Raw genomic sequence first — 17,377 nt, 5'->3', positions numbered from 1 at the left:
TGGAGCCTAATGTGGTTCAAATGAAATTTAAAATCATGTTAGAGTTCCCTTACTGTCAGCCATAAAAATTGTAAGATTCATCCAAAATGCACACAAAAATAAAAGCAGTTACTTATAGTCAATCAACTCTACAATGCAATAAGACAGAAGAAATTGCTTGAAAACTATTCTGAATTGAGTGGGGTTGATTCAGATTATTGAGCTGTTTGAGGTGATTATTTAACACAAATAACCTGGAAGTGCATGTAACTCAATGATGTCACTCATTGGCTATCATAATGACGAGGAGCTGGAACCAGCCAAAGAATAAAAGGTCAGTTAATACAAATATGAGGATGGTCCAATGACCAATAAAAAACGAATCCCAAAAGATATGCAAACATTTAACAATAAAGCAACACATCTACACTTTTTAAGCATATATGTGCCAATCATTGATATTTAAAAACACATGTAATGAATAGATTTGACCATAGGAAATACCAATTAGCTACCTTGTTTCCATACCTTTTTGTATGAGTCCAGCAAACGCATATATCTTCGGTTAATTTCAAAGATATATGTGTTTGCTGGACTCATATAAAAAGAAACTCATGCCATCAACAATAAGCTAAATATTGGATTGGATAAATATAAAATACTGGTTGCTCTGCAAAAATTATCGGATAATCTCTTAAACAACATTTTTATTTTTCAACTGCATCCAAAGGATCCGGTGAGACCAATTCATGAAAATTTTCATATTCAAAGACATGCCTCAGTTTATAATTGCACATAAATAGGTAACAAGCAAGCAGACTCGGCGGAGAATTTGTGTCAGGAGCTTCTCTGAATTCCACTAATTAGCAAGTGAAGATAAAGCAGCTTGAAAGATCTTGATTAGTATAATGCAGCACAAAGAAGCTAGCATTCCAAGTACAATGCCTGCAACAGTAAAACCCAACTGTTGTCATGTTGTACTCTTCTCAGAAAGTGACCTTGTGAACTTGCAAAATCTGCTACATTGCATCGCAGAGTAAAGCACACTTCCAAGTGCACTTTTAAAGACTTTGGCTACACTAAAAGAAATTCAATTGGATTAATAAATAACGCTCAAAGGCACACCTAAACAGGGCTAATATGCTTCTTCTAACACCTTCTCGGCTACCCAAAGTAGAGATTCCTATACATGTGTTAGTCCATTTCTTAAAGAATATGTCCTTTTGAAGGAGTATTTCTATGACACTTTCATATCTGTATACAGCATCAAGGTGCTCTTTTAAGGATTACATAAACTAACAACACCAAAGTAAAGCCAACTGCATACAAAACACTTAAACATTGCTACTTACAAGGCAAAGTTAACATTCTATTTAACTAAAATAAAACAATAGGGAAATTTACATACAAATCACACAATTAAATCAGCCTAAAAATTTACATGCAAATTGTTCGCTCCAGTTAAATTGTTTGGCAGAAAATTTAAGTAAATTCCATCAATCATCTCCAATTTACACAAGGTTAAATATTCATAATAGTAGCCACAATTTCATATATATTCTAAACCTCATTATATTAACATAAAGAGAAGCATGTTCAATTGTGAAAAATTAAATCAAAACACAGGAATGACAATTGTAATAATAATGACATAATCATGTTACACTAAAGACTAACTATAATAAAAGAAACACTCAAACAAAGTGTTCGAGATGAAAAATGTAAATATCACCTACAATTAGGAAAACTAGAAATGCACCAAATACTTTGAAAGAATGTACTTTTATGATGTCCATAATAAATGTTTATTCTAATCCAAAATAAACATGATTTATAATCCATAAAAGCTAGTTTGATTCGATCTGCTCCTGCTATCGCATCAGCTATCCGTTCCCTCAATTCTGCCATTTCGCTTGCACCTTCCCCGTCTACAGTGCAGGTGGTTGAAGCATCATTCTCCACTTCTGTGAAAGAATGACCTAAACGATATTCAAAGGCTTCTACAGGCACATTTTCTTCATCCTCTTCCGCCGAATGGAAGTCGATATCATTACGTGAGTGATGTCTTCTAATGTAATTATGGAGGGTCATTGTAGCGAACACAATTTGTAATTGCTTGGAGAAGCTGTAGGGAGGCATATCACGGACTATCACCCATTTCTTTTTCCACACACCAAAGGTCCTCTCTATTACACCACGTAACGATGAATGTCTTTTATTAAACATTTCCTTTCTGCCTCGTGTAATGTTGTTAGCACGTGCAAAATCTGGTATGTGATATCTCGTGTCAGGAAATGGTGTTAGATATCCTCGTTGCAATGGGTAACCAGCATCGACCAAATAGTATTTGCCTGATAAATCAAACAATTAATATGAAGCTTCAAGTTGGACATTCATTGAGCTCAATCCCGAGCGTACCTGTAGGTGGATGTGGAAATTTGGTATTGGGATCCCGCGTCGCAGATTTAAAAACTCGACTGTCATGTGCGCTGCCCTCCCAACCAGCCTTAACAAAAGTGAAACACAGATTGAAGTCGCAAACGGCCATGACATTTTGGGTGGGGCTACCACAACGGCCGATAAATGCAACCTTATCATTTTTTGGGATACGTGCGTCAACATGTGTTCCATCAATCGCGTCGATGCAGTCCTATTTAAGTTAATGTTAGTTTTGACATATTTGTGGAAATTCTAACAAAATTAACTATATTGCATTCGATAAAATACCTTGAAGAAGGGCATATATCGCGCATCCTTCGTTATCTCAGCAGGTGTTTGCTTGAACTTATAATCTATGGGTCTAATGACATGATAGAACAGACTAACAAGTGCGGCGCTCAATCCGATTGAGAAGTTCTTGCTTTTTGTTTTAGATGAGTGCTGAAACCGCTCCATCGCTCCTCGCATTGACTCATTTTGGGATAATGTAAATAGTGTTATTGCGAGCACGTCACGTGGAGTGGTCCTCGAAGATCCACGAAGGCCGTGAGCTCCTACAAGTAATTCCAGGAGATTGATAAATATTGTCTTTCTCATTCGAAACATATTAAAAAATATTGTTGGGTGCCCTGCAAGAAACTCTCCAACCCATTTATCACCAATATATGAAGATGTCATGCATGGCGATCGATCAATGTACGCGTTGTAGTACTCGTGCATCAAACATATTACCGTCAGAAACATCCCTTTCCGCTTTCTTCTTCGTGAGTCAATGTGATCCTCTATTTGTCTTCTTCTGTTTGCATTCATGGTGATTATTATCCCTAAGTATAAATAGATTGACAAGTGCATGAGAGTTTGAGACATAAAAAAGAGATGTTTGCATATAATTAGAAGGTTACAACAGAGATAAAAAATATAAAATAACTTAAATGTTCAAGTGATCATAAAAGATAATGCAGTAGAAAGGTTCTAAGGATGAAAAATATAAAACATCTGAAATGTTTATACGATTATAAAAATGCCGAATAAATGCAACTCTGTGGGCTGCTGGCATCTTTACAAAGATATCTCTACGAACCGGGTCCTCTATTAATTCTGCTGTGAATAGATATAAATCTTTATCTGCATAAATTTTGGTTGTAGTGCTTAAGATTTCAAGTGCCTCCTCGATAAAGCTTGATTGAGAAGCCTGACATTCTGCCTTGAAAAAAGAAACCGCCTCGGATAGCTCGAGTCTGAGGGAAGAAGCACCAGATTTTCTTTTACCAATAACCTTTAGACGTTTGGAACGAGAAATTATTTCATTTTCGTTTTGATCTGGGCTGGGGACATCAATGAAATCAACTGAATCTCCAGGGGTTCCCAAATTCACGGCATTGCCAGCAAACCCTGTCTCGCTTGGGCTACTTGCATAGATCCCCGTTGGAACCACACCTCCAAACATGCGATCGAGTTTTTCCTCAAATTCAGGCTCTATTCCAGAAAACTTAAATTTCTTTGCAGCGGGCACCACCTACATGGAATTTGATAAACACCCAATTAATAATAAACATATGAAGATACAAATTTGCAAAGTGTAGAAAAAATTCTCACCGCAATTCTGTCAGCCCACCATTCATCAGGTGCATCAACTGTTTGTTTAACTGGATCCCAACCCAGACACGTAGATCCCCTCTTCAATTCTTTCCAAATTTTCCAGTCCTTCTTCAGTTGGTCCCACTTGTTCTTCATTTGCAACTTGTCGTACTCCCTGCCTGTACATTCCTTGAAACATCTGATAATATTTTGCCACCCTTCTTTATTAAAAAAAGTCGTAGGTCTATTTCCCCGTTCAATCTCTTTAAGACAAAGATCGCAAAATAGTATTTTTGTTTCTTTTTCCCACAATGCAGGTGTAGCAACCTCTTTAGATTTATTGTTCATGTTATGACTAATCAAAACAAAGCCATGAAACGTCAAGTTAAAATCAAGTAAAAAGTAAAAAATCAAATCAAACTTGTGCAAATATCATCAGTTAAAGAGTAAGAACTGTTATAACTATAAAGAGAACATATCTACCAGTCTAACTTGTAAAGTTTGGTAAATTTTGAAATTAGAGTAAGAATCATAAGTTATAATTCATGCAAGTATATATGTAATATTTTTTTTTGATATTAATTGCAGCTGTTATTCATCCATTTTGCAGAGCATGCTGTCTAAATAAAAGAACAACAACAAAATATGGGGTACAAAATTGGGAGAAGATATACCTGCTTCAATCAGGTTTGGGTGGGGCGGAAGGAGGCAAGCTGCTTCGATCAGCACAAAACACCCGAGCAATCGGTAGACAAGCATTGGCTAGCCTAGGAAGGGGAGGAGAAGGGGAAGTCTTTGCGAAGTGATCAACGAGTAGGGGCTTTGAAACGGGACAATCGAGCGGGGTGATCGAGCAAGAATCAGCGGTTTCCCTAACAGGGGGAGGAGAAGGAGGAGTCTTCGCGAAGGGAGCGAAGGGAGCAACGAGCGGGGCTTCGGAGCGGGACGATCGAGCGGGAAGCGGCGGTTTCCTGAACAGGGGAGGAGAAGGGGGAGTTTGGCAAAGGGAGGAATCAGAGTAGATGATTCGGAGTGGGGCGATCGAGCGGGTTGATCGAGCGGGAAGTTGTGGTTTCCCGAACAGGGGGAGGAGAAGGGGGGTTTCGCGAAGGGAGCAACCAGAGCAGGAGCTTTGGAGCGGGGAGATCGAGCGGGAAGCGACGGGTTACCGAACAAGGCTAGGTTGCTCTCTAGCGGGGATTTGGAGCGGGGCAAAGGAGCGGGGGGCAAAGGAGGCAATAACCCTCGAGAAAGCCAGGCCACGGGGTCGACCCCGCGACCTGCTTTCTTCCTTTTTAGCGGCAGTCGACTGCTGCCGCCAAAGGAAAGCTCGCATATTCAATATTAGCTTTTTGGTTTGGGACCGCGACGCTCAAAAAACGCGGCCCCAAATGAACCCTTAGTGTGAAAATTTCTGTAAGAGTGTTGTAGAAGGAGAAAAGTGAGAGAATTCCTGTTCCTGCATTTCTAAGGAAAGGCTACAAAGGATTTGCTTTGAGAAAAGTTCCAGATAAGTTTTCTTGTATATTTAGTGTTGTATTAACTTTATTTTATATATGAAAATTGTGTTTTGTCTCATCTTTCTCATGAAGTCTGAGTAGTTCCCTCTATCTTTCCCCCTTCTCTGAGATATGGTGAAATGGAAAGATAAAATGAATGTGCCATGATCAAAATATAAAATAAAATGTGATGATTTTTTAACTCCAAACTTAATTTACTTTTTAGTCTGGCTAATTGATTTGTTAAAATATGTTGCGAAATATATGATCTGGGAAAGGGAGTATGAGTTCTACAACAAAGTGAGGATCACATTTGATTTCATGAAGGAGAAATTCGTTCAAAAAATTAAGTGCAAATAAATAGGAAAATATTCTTTGTTGGGTGTACAATTGGAGAATCTTTAGAGTGACAGACTAAAATCCCCAATTTTGTCTTAGTGTTTAAAAACTAAAGCGAGAGTTAGCCTTCAGGTGAAGGGAAGTGGGAGTTCTGGAGTGGGAGCCGGTATTTTCATAGCCTAGCCACGGATTTACAGACTAAACCTAAGAATAGCCAATGATTTTCTATGCACTGTATCAGGGTAGAGAATTAAAATTGCTCTTATTTGGCACAATATATTTTCATCTCATTTCACCAGAATTTCATTGTAGTGGGAAGGATGTTTTTTTACATAAGAAATCTTCATTACCTAAACATAGTTCTTAGATTTGTAGTTAATATTTAAAAGTTGCATTTCCATTTTTGCTAATAGTTACATAACTTAGTTTGGTTAAAATCTCAAAATTCAAAATTAGTGATAGTGATTTCATTTGATTCTCTGTAATTTCTTATTAAAATTTATCATTGCTAACTTACACCTTCCCCGTGGGATCGACATTGGGGCTTAAATAGAAAGTTAATTATTACTTGATAGAGTACATATACTTACTTGCGTAGAATCCCATTATTAATTGCCTATAATTATATATATTTTACACAACTTACTTTTCATATAAGGATCAAGTTCTTTGTGTTGTAGTAGTATCAACTTCATAAATACTTACATATCAAATTTTGGGATCATATGCTGACATTGTGAACTTTATTGTTAGGGATATTATACTTGTGGAATGAAATACCAACAAAAGAGGAAATTTTTTTCTGAAGCTAATACTTATTTTTGGGATAACCCGTTTTTATATAAACAAGGAAATGATCTAATTATTCGAAGATGTGTACCATTAAAAAAAACTTATGAAATTATCCAAAAATATCATAATTCTGATTTAGAGGGACATCTTGGTGTTGTTATGACAACATACAAAATTATACAAAATTTTACAATCTGAATTTTATTGGCCTACAATTTTTAGAGATGTTAATGCTTATATGAAAACTTTTGATAGATGTAAACGAGTAGGCAATATTTGTAGAAGAAATCAGATACCCCTCAATTATATGCTAGAAATTGAAATATTTGATGTTTGGGGATAAGATTTCATGGGACAATTTATACCATCTTTCAAAAGTTTATATATTCTACTAGCAGTGGACTATGTATCCAAATGGATAGAAGCTGTTGCTTTACCCTGATGTAAAGCTCAAAGTGTTGCGAAATTTTTGAAAATGAATATATTTTGTAGATTTGGGATGTCGAGTGTTATCATCACTGATGGGGGAAGTCATTTCAAAAACGGCATAACGGAGAAGTTATTAAAGAAATATCATATAATTCATAGGATTGCTACTGCTTATCATCCTCAGACAAGTCTTTTGGCTGAATTATCCAATCAGGAAATTAAAAGAATTATGGAAAAAGCTGTGAATCCATAAAAAATGGATTGGTCAGTCAAACTTGACTATGCTTTGTGGGCATATAGGACTGCATACAAAACTCTTATAAGAATGTCCCCATATAGGCTAATATTTGGGAAAACTTGTCACTTAGCAGTTGAACTTGAGCATAAAGAATATTGGGCGATTAAAGAGTTAATTTATTATTTAAAAGATCTAGTGAGAAAAGGTTATTGCAATTAAATGAGTTTGAAGAGATAAGGAATGAATCTTATGAGAGTGCTAAGATTTATAAGGAAAAGATAAAGATGTGACATGATCAAAGGATTCTTACTAAAAATTTTCAGCCACGACAACAAGTTTTGCAATCTAATGCAAGGTTAATATTATTTCCAGGAAAACTTATGTCCAGGTGGATGGGCCCATTTGTAGTGATAAAAGTTTATCCTTATGGAGCAGTGGATTTTAAAGATCGTAAGTCTGAGAAAATACTTAAAGTTAATGGACATAGATTGAAACCCTAATTTATAGGGGTTCGTCATAAACTTAGTGATGGAATGATGTTGGGTCAACCAGAATAAGCACTGGTTATGTCGGGCTTACGATGTAAAACCAAGTGCTTTGTGGGAGGCAACCCATAGTTATAAAAGTGTTTTTTTTTTATTATTATTTTTTTTAGCTTAAGAAAATTGAGGTAGTATTTTTGAAACTATTATGTGTTGTAAAGATTTTAAGACTTTATTTAGTGACCAAGACACGTTAGAATGAGAATTTGGATGTTAACTTGACTAATGCAAAAATGTGCACTGGCGCTTTCGCGCGTATTCCAATTCTTAAGCACGAGCAGTTTATACACATGTGTGAAATTAAAATTCTTGAAGTCTTAACCGCCAATTTGTTTGTAAAAACATGCCAAGGTAGTTTATAAATGTGTCTAGGAGTTATTGGAAGGATTTGAGCTTATAAATTTGAGGGTTTTGTGAAGGAATTTCACCCCATATTATTTCTAGCTCTAAAACTCTAAGAGAAAGTGAGATTTAGAGAAAATGTCTTCATGGGAGATGGATTTGAAGTAGAAGGAAGAAACCATGAAGAAGAGGTTCATTAGTCAAATTGCACAAGAGATGTATAACGGTTTCTTAGCCATTAGTATTGAAGGGATATTAGAGAAGATCAACAAAATTGAGAATATTATGGCTTTATTGGAGACCAAAGTACTTGAGTTGCATGCACATATAGAGTATATTAGATGGAAATTGAAGATGTAATTCAACCATATTAGTTATATAGAGGAAGCAAATATGGCAATGTTCATAAAGAATAAGTGAATTGAAGAAGATAGTGTCAGAGCTCGTCACCACTGTCCGTTTTATCAACTCTATATTCCTGGAGAGAATAATAAAAAACAGGAATTTGTTCCTTCGAATGAAGAATGAAATTAATTTTAGTGTTAGAATTTTTGTGTTAGAAATTGTTTTTTTAAGTGGTTTATTGTTTAAGTCTTATTTTGAGTATTATGACTTCTTATATGTGTTTAATTGTGAAATGATTGTTATACATTTGTATTTAGAAAAAATTTCTCATCCAAGTCTATTTGGAGTGAGAATTAAGTTTTTTAAGGTATGTGTACTTGTTTGTCAATTAATATAATTTTGTTTGTGTGAAAATTTGTGTTATTTTTAGCATCAAATTGAAATAGTTATTATGGACAATTTTGAGAGAGAGGTAAGTTATAAGAAGTTGAAAATAGTCATTTAACTGCTATGAGATTATTTAGAGGTGGTTTACTTAGGCAAATAGTTCATTTTAATTGACTTTAAACAATTTGAAAATCGTTCCCTGACGCCTAAGTGCCACATCTTGCGCTTAAGCACGAGCCAACCCGAGAGGTATGTGTTTATGCTCCACTTACCCATGCTTAAGCACGGGTTCACAAAAATCAATTCGCGACCAGTTAAAATTGATATTTTGGCTCCAAAATAACCATTTTTATGCCTCCTGTCACTTTCAACCTCTATAAATCATGATTTTGGAAGGCTTGGGCACATCTAAAGTGAAGATTCCTTGGTGGACTCAAGTGAAATTTGCTAGATCTAAGTTCCTTTAGGTAAGAGCTTTACCTTTATGCAAAAATTTTGGATTTTCACTATGTATTTGAAGCACATTTGGAGAAATTCAAAATTCACTATTCATGGTAAAAAATGAGAAAAATAATCTATAGAAATTGCATGGGAAGTGTATATTATACTTTAAAAGTTTAGTTTAGTAATTTAGACTTAATTTTTAAAGTTATTTTGGAATTTATAACACTTGTTGAATGGCACCAAGAGTGAAGAGGAGTAAAAGAAAGAGCTCTTTAAATTCGAGTAAATTTGTTAGTTCGAAGGCTCAAGATTGGTACAATGATGCGTTACAATCACATAAACTTATTCAGGAGCAATGTGTTAGGAATCCAGGTGGAGACGTAGAGGATTTGATCGTTCGACGACAGTGGGAATGATTCTTCTATTTCTCTATTGTGACGGTTATTTCTATTGTTAGGGTGTTCTATGCAAACCCCTCTGAGGCTGAAGACAATAGAGTCATGGTTTGAGGAAAGTTGTTACCTTTTTCATTGGAGGTAATCAACTTATTTTATCATCTGCCACCTAATACGTTATGCTTTTATGCAAATTATAGTCCAACTAAAGAGAAGTTAGACGAGATTAGTTTTTACTTGACTGTTGGAAAAGGACTTTGGAGGATCACTAATGAGAGGAGAGTCAACTTCCCAACTTCAAAGTTATGTGCACTTTCAAAAGCCTGACACTATTTTATTTCTGCTCTTCTGCTACCAAAAAATCATCTCAGTGAAGTGACCAGAGAGAGAGCAACGTTAAATTATTGTATCCATGAAGGAAAGCTAATCAGCATAGGAGGTTTGATTTGTCAAACTATAATCAGTTCTACCACTGTTGTTACTACTGCAGGTCTGGGATTTGCTTCCTTGATCTTTTGTTTGTGTGAGCAGGCTGGAGTTAAATATGATAAGCTGGAGTTAAATCTGATAACTGAGAGGAAGTGTTGTTACCTCTAAAGCCCATCACTAAGGTGAATGTGAAAACTTATTCTTAGCATTCTATTTTTGTCTAGAGAGGAGAATTTTCTAGGATTTATGGAATGGATATGTCTGCTGCTCTACCTTTACTGCTTCTACATCTATACCATCTACCTCACGTGCTTCTACATCTGGAGGTGAGTCTTTTGAGACCCAAGATCAATTATTGCAAGGGATGATGAATAATATTAACTATATCGCTGATAGGGTACAAAATTTAGAGTATTTTGCAGATCATACCAATAGGTATAATAGGTGAAAAAGTGATTATAAAGAGAAATTTCACTCATCTTTAGAGAGCCTCATTATGGGTAACCAAGGAGTGCAATTTTCTCCATATCCTAGATACTCTGATTATGAGCCTGCAAAAGTTTGGGATAACGGTGATTCAGAGGATGAGGAGTAGAATTGAGAGATTGATTTTATGATTGTAATATGATATGCACTACGTGATCTGGGCTTGCTACATTTGCATCTGTGTGTTGATTTGAATTATGTGATGGGGTTTAGACTTTTATGTTTAAGTTAGAATTGTGATGTGATGTGTTTTTATGTTTTGGACTTGAGACATGAATGTATGTTTACTTGTTTAAATATTATGATGTGTGAGACTTTTTTTTTAAGTGTATTGTAATGTTTGTGTTAGTTAGTAGTTTATTTTAAAATTCTAGGGTAGTGACTATTGTGAGCTTTGTGATTTAGTTATTTTAGAACTTAACTTAATTCTACGTCTTTTTTAAAAATCTTGCTAATATTAGTTTTAAACTTTAATTTCAGAAAACTGCTACCCTGTAATTTTCTTTAATATTGTTAGTATGTTAGTTTTTATGTTGAGATTACAGATCAAAGTTAGTGTGTTAGTCTGTTTTTATGTTTGTACCCACTACTTAGAATTCTATTGAATCTCTACATGTTGAATTGAAATGAAAATATTATAAAATTTGATCAAAATTAATTTTACTCCTGTTTTTAGTTTTATACTTGTATCATTAGAACATAAAAATTCTTGTAAGCATGTTATTCTTATTTTCATTTCAGCTTATATATATTTGATGCTAAACTGTTTAATCTGATAAAAATTTAAGTTTTGGTGGGGGGGAAGAAAAATATTTCCAAAACTTTAATTCTATTTTTTTCTCATTTGTTTCTCAAATGAACTACAAGTGAATTTAATTTGAAAAGAAAAATTGGTTATGCATATGAAGTTATATTATGGGAGTAAATTTTTATTTTATAAATGAGTAAGAGAATTTAGTTGAAATTTTGAGTAATGAAGAAAAACTTTAAGTTAAAAATTTTTAGTGTAGAAAATGATTAATATAAGTAACTATCTTTAGTAAGAAACATTATATTTTTGAAAATTTTAGAAATTTAGACTTTTTCTTTTAATACTTAAATTTCTTTTATTAAAAATAATTTTCAAAGCTATTATAATATTTATAAGTAAAAGTTTTGTATCAAGAATTTGGTTTGGTAAAGGAAAAGTAGAATTCAAAATTATTAAAGGCCTATCCAGATATAATAATCCTTGCGTAAGAATAATCCTTGCGTAAGAAAAAAAAAAAAGAAAAAAGAAAAAGAAAAAGAAAATAAGAAGAAAAAGAAAAAAAAGAAGAAGAAGAAAAAGTGAGGGAGGAGAAGCTTGAGGATTAGTGTCTAATATTCTACATTTGATCTTTTTAAAATATAAGACTTGAGAAAATCTTAAGCATATAGATATAATATAGTAACTAAAATTATTCTTAATAAAAATTTTTAAGTGGAGATAATAAAAGAACTAAATTCTAAATTTGGAAGACTTACAATATTTCTGAATTAGATAGGAACTCATATTTTCATTTTTGTTAACATTAAAAATTTCTAAACCTTAAGTTAGTCTCATTTACTGAATATTTTTCTAAATTAGATTTTTATATTTCTAAATCTAAATTTTAGTAAATCCTATAGAAACTCATATACATATCATACATATTTAGTTTTTAAATATTAAAGTGTCACTTGAGTATAAGTGACACTTTGACATTTTATGTTTGGGGTATTTTGATACGCCTAAAATATATAGTGTTTTTAGACACATTTTTAATCCTATTTTTGAGATATTACGCTTTAATGGAAAGTATTTTTGTGTTTTTTTCTTTCAGCTATTGTATTTTATTTTGTTAATATATATGTGTAAAAAGGTGAAAAATGCTTAAAAGAGTAAAAAAGATTAAATTTGGAGTAAATAGGTGAAAAATGTGCAAAAGTGTTTCGGCGCTTAAGCGTCATATCCGACACTTAAGCGCTGGGTAAATAGAGAATGTGGTGCCTAAGCGCGAGATGCCCCGTGCTTAAGTGCCAGTGGCAGTTATTGGATGAGTAAATTCGTTTTTTGTAAATTTTCAAGAGATTTTTGAGGCACCTATTGGCTTAATAGGTGGTTACAACCACCACATATGAAATTTATTGTGAAAGGATGCATCTCTTCGGGAAATACATCAAAACAAGACACATTTTGAAGAGATCCCAAGGTAACTTTTGGAGAATTATAAAAGAAGGAAGATTGGGACTTTGAAAGAGGTCCTGAAAGTACTGGGAAAGTTTTGAAGTTCAAAAATTGGGGAGCTAGTTGGAGAGATTTCAGGCACCACATATTTATCTTTTTATTATTTTAGTTTTATATTGAGAATGTTGTAAAAGAGAAGAGATTCAAAGGAACTTCAAGATATTTGTGGAGGACTTGAGATAAGTTTTTATCTTCTGTCTTAGACTAATTGTTTTAAGAAAGAGTTTTAGATAAGTGTTGTTTGTTTATTAGTTTTGTATGAACTTTTTTTTATATATGAAATTTGTGTGTGGTTTTATTTTCTCCATGGATTCTGAGTAATTTCCTTTATCTTAATGATAAGTAATTAAGTGTTGGATGGAAGTTGTGGAGAGTATTGATCTTTAATGTTGAAAGAAGTTGTGATGACTTAAATCCATGTACTTTATTTACTTCTTATTTGGCCAATCCATATGTTAAAATTTGTTGTGATAACATGTAAGAACCGGCTAGTATTGTCTTAGTCAACAATTGGAAAGAAACATGAGGTTGTTTGAATGAGAATATAGATCATATGATTGAGTGCAAAAAAATAAGAAAATATTCATTGAAGCTTGTAGAGTTAGTGTAGAGTTAGAGGACTTTAAAGTGATATGTTAAAGCCCCCAACGTGGTTTATTGTTTTAGGTTCAGATATGAGATGTTAGCTCCCAAGTGGATGGAAATCAAGGGAACTCTAGAGTGAGAGCTAGTATCTTTCATGCCTAGCCGGTCTTCAGAACTATTCAAACTTTAAATCAGCCAATGTTCTTAATAGCATCTCTAGTAAGGGTAAAGAATATTATTGATAATATTTGACACAATACAATATGCATACTTCCAAAACTAAATTCCTATACTTATTATTTATTCATGATAAGAAGAAAGATATTTTCATATTTAGTGTTTTTCTTCTACAAAAACTATAGTTAACTTTTTAAGTATGTACTGCTTTTGTCAAAATATTAAAACTACAAAAATTATTTAAACTTTCTTTACTGCGAAAACATCTTTAGTTTAAATAATTATCTTTTTAAAAATAGAAAGTTTTCCAAAAAGTGCATATTGCATATCTTCCTTGTGGGTTTGATATTCAGGTCTTATTCAAAAAGTCCTATATTACTTGATAACGATATGTATACTTGTGTAATATCCCAATATATATAAATTAAAATTTAAACTCATATTTTTTCTTCAGGATCAAGTTTTTGGTTTTGTTGCGAAATAAGGAAAGATAAGTAGAAATAAGGATATATAAGTGAAAAATATAATTAGAATTATTGTTATACAGTTGCATATAAGCAATTATCGGGGATCAATTGGCTTGGACTTAGACTTCAATCAAGTTAATGTAGAATATGAGGGCCCGCTGATGGACGTCGTCAGTCACCGAGAAAAGGAAGGGTTGTCATATCTGTTAAAGATGAGCACCATAGAACACCCCTCATGGAAGAGGAAGAAAGTAATCACTCAACAACAATATTCAATCGAAGGAACCAGTCATCTACAATCTCTTATAACTGCTCTAATAGTGGATTTAATAGGTCCCAATAAAGAGAGAGCGTCAGATGCTTCACTCAAAAGAATGCAGCGTTGCAATGCCAACCGATGTAAACATAGAACCTTCCTCTGAGAAGAAAGAAGACGACAAAAGAAGTAGAAGGTCTACTCACCCCTATTCCTGAGGGTCACATTTATGAACCATGCATTGAAGAGACCTCTTTTAGCCCACCTGATACAGAGGATAAGTTGGAACCAGCCACAGAGCCCATGCATACAGAGATACCCCATGAATCTTACAAAGACTTTCTGCTTTGCAATGTTGAAATTCCCATGGGAGCATCTATCAGAACGGCATTCATCGAATGACCGGGATGCAACATTCTACATTTGGATTGCAATAGTTCTTTTCAAGAGTTCACAGCTGTAGGCTTGGGACTCTGATCCCGAGAAATATAGTTGTGTAAAATTAATAAAGTTGACTCCGCTTTAGAACGATGCCAAAATATTGATGTGGTATTTTATGAATAATAATGTTAAGCACTTAATGTCGGGATTCTATGCAAGTAAATGTATCGTTATCAAATAAAATAGGACTTTCTATTTAAGTCCCAAATATCGATCCCATGAGGAAGGTTTAAATTTGAGATGATAAATTCACTAGGAAATTCACAGAAATATGATGAAATTTCTATCACTAATTTCAAATGGTTTAAATACTATTAAAACTAAATTATTAACAACTAACAAAATTTAAATGTAAAGTTTAAAATAGTAACTACTAAACTATGTTTATGTGATAGAATTTTCTAATATGAAAAAACATATTTCCCACTACAATGAGTTTTTGGTGAAATGAGATGAGATAAATGGTTTAGATTTGTGTGGTGTCAGATAGGAGCAATTTTAATTCTCTACCCTGATTAATGTGTTATAAAAGATTATTGGCTAATCTTAAGTTTAGTCCTTAAATCCGTGGGTAGGCTAGGAGGATAGTGGCTCGCACTCCAGAGCTCCCACTTCCCTTCCCGTGAAGGCTAACTCTGGCTTTAGTTCTTATAGACTAAGATCGAATTTGGGATTTTAGTCTGTCACCCTAAAAATCTCCAATTCTACACCCAACAATGTATAGTTCCCTATTTATTTGCACTTAATTCCATGAATGCAATACTCCTTCATGGACTTAAATGTGATTCTCACTCTGTTGTAGAACTCAGACTCCATTTCCCTGATCATATGTTTCACAACATATTTTGACAATTCAATTGGCCAGATCAAAAAGTAAATTAAGAGCGGAGTTGAAAAAACCAGCATAATTTATTTTATATTTTAACATTGGCACATCCAAATTATCTCTTCATTTCACCATTTCTCATAGTAGGGAGAAAGATAAAGGAAACTACTCAGACTTCATGAGAAGATACAACAAAACACAAATTTCATATATAAAAGGAAGTTCATACAACAATATTTAGCAAATAACACTTATCTGAAACTCCTTCTCAACGAAAATCCCTTTTAGCCTCTCTTAGGAAATATAAGAAGAAGAAATCTTTCACTTCTCTCCCTCTCCAACACTCTTAGATAGTAATTCACACTTAAACTCACCAAAAAAAACACGAAGCTATAAGGAAAATAAATGACTAATGGTGTGGAATGGCGTGGAAGGATGCAAAATAGCTTGAAGCGGGCCGAAGAAAGACTAGGAGCGAGTGAAGGAGTGTGAAGAGGTGTGAAGGGGCTCTTTTCTGATCAAGTTCGGCTCTAAATAGGGCCTAAGGTCGGTTTTCCAATAGGTGCATCCAAAAACTCTTCAAAAAGCATCTAAATTTGTCAAATATTCTAGAAGCAGGGCTTGCATTGACACTTGCACTGTTGGCGCCAGTGGCCATTTAATTAAATTTGTGTTCTCTGTCAAATGACATCATCGACGCACATTCTGGCACCGTCAGCGCTGAAATTTTTTTTCAAAAACTCCATTTCGACTCCAAATTTCATCCTTTTGCTTGCTTTTTGCTCCAAGTCCTAAAAATCAACAACCTACAACAAAAAAAAAAATACCTTCCTTTAAAGTGCAATATCACCAAGAATGAGTATAAAATGTGGGCCTAAAAATGCGTATATTTTTGGTGTATGAAAATCCCCCAAACTTAAATGTTACTGTCCTTAAGTAACTTTTTTACTACATAAAAATACGACTAATGACAAAGATTTTAACTTCTAGATTTCTATATTTTAGTCCACTAAATACCATAGCATAACTTATGAAAAATGTAAAATAACTCCACTTAGCACTAAAGGTATAAGAATATCTAGCAGTCAAATCTAAGATTTCTGATTTTCTATTCTTTTCAAAGAAAATTACAAATTATTCATATTAAAGCCGTTTAGAATATCTATATGAGAAAGAACTTCATGAAACTTTACTAGTAAATATGCTAATTTTGAAATATAAGTTTAGAAAATGTAGCCAAGCCATCTTCTTTAAGTTGATTCATGTGAAGCTAAATTTTAACTAAGCATCTCCTCACATCATTTTCTTTTCTTTCTTTTTCTTTTCTTTTTCTTTTCTTTTTTTTATGTGAGGATTACTATATATGGATAGACTTTAAGGATTTAAACGTCACTATCTGACAGCAACTTTATATATGCTTAAAAACACAAGCATTTAATACTGCTACCAGAAGATTTAATTCCTCAGCAACGGCGCCAAAAACTTGACAGCGGTTATAAATTCAATAAAGAGGTGTATAAAATATTCAATAATTACAAAGTCACACTTATTAACGCAAGTATACGTATGCTCAAGTAATACAGGGCTCAAATGGAGTCCTGGATATCAATCCCACAAGGGAGTAATATTAGAGGATACGAACTAAGATTTTAGAAAATCAATACTTAATCACAACAATATAGTTCAAATTGCTTATCTGTCACTAATAAGCAAT

General features: G+C 33.7%; 2 protein-coding genes across 2 annotated transcripts; both read right to left on the bottom strand.

Moving 5' to 3' along the window:
- Positions 1–1,805: 1,805 nt before the first annotated feature.
- LOC110038356 lies at positions 1,806–3,228 on the bottom strand (the record flags this gene model as incomplete). The annotated part of the gene is made up of 3 exons (XM_020743165.1): positions 2,707–3,228; positions 2,398–2,629; positions 1,806–2,330 (listed from the first exon to the last, which is right to left on the bottom strand). Coding segments are annotated over exons 1-3 (1,279 nt in total), but the record flags the coding sequence as incomplete, so codon positions are not given.
- A 118-nt stretch (positions 3,229–3,346) lies between these two features.
- Positions 3,347–4,344, bottom strand: LOC110038355 (L10-interacting MYB domain-containing protein-like). The gene is made up of 2 exons (XM_020743164.1): positions 4,015–4,344; positions 3,347–3,934 (listed from the first exon to the last, which is right to left on the bottom strand). The coding sequence occupies exons 1-2, from the start codon at positions 4,342–4,344 to the stop codon at positions 3,347–3,349; spliced, it is 918 nt and encodes a 305-aa protein (XP_020598823.1).
- Between the last annotated feature and the right edge of the window lie 13,033 nt (positions 4,345–17,377).

This window comes from Phalaenopsis equestris, unplaced genomic scaffold, assembly GCF_001263595.1.
Source record: "Phalaenopsis equestris unplaced genomic scaffold, ASM126359v1 Scaffold232658, whole genome shotgun sequence".
In the NCBI taxonomy this organism is placed as follows: domain Eukaryota; kingdom Viridiplantae; phylum Streptophyta; class Magnoliopsida; order Asparagales; family Orchidaceae; genus Phalaenopsis; species Phalaenopsis equestris.
This window is presented reverse-complemented; position numbering and strand designations above follow the sequence as displayed.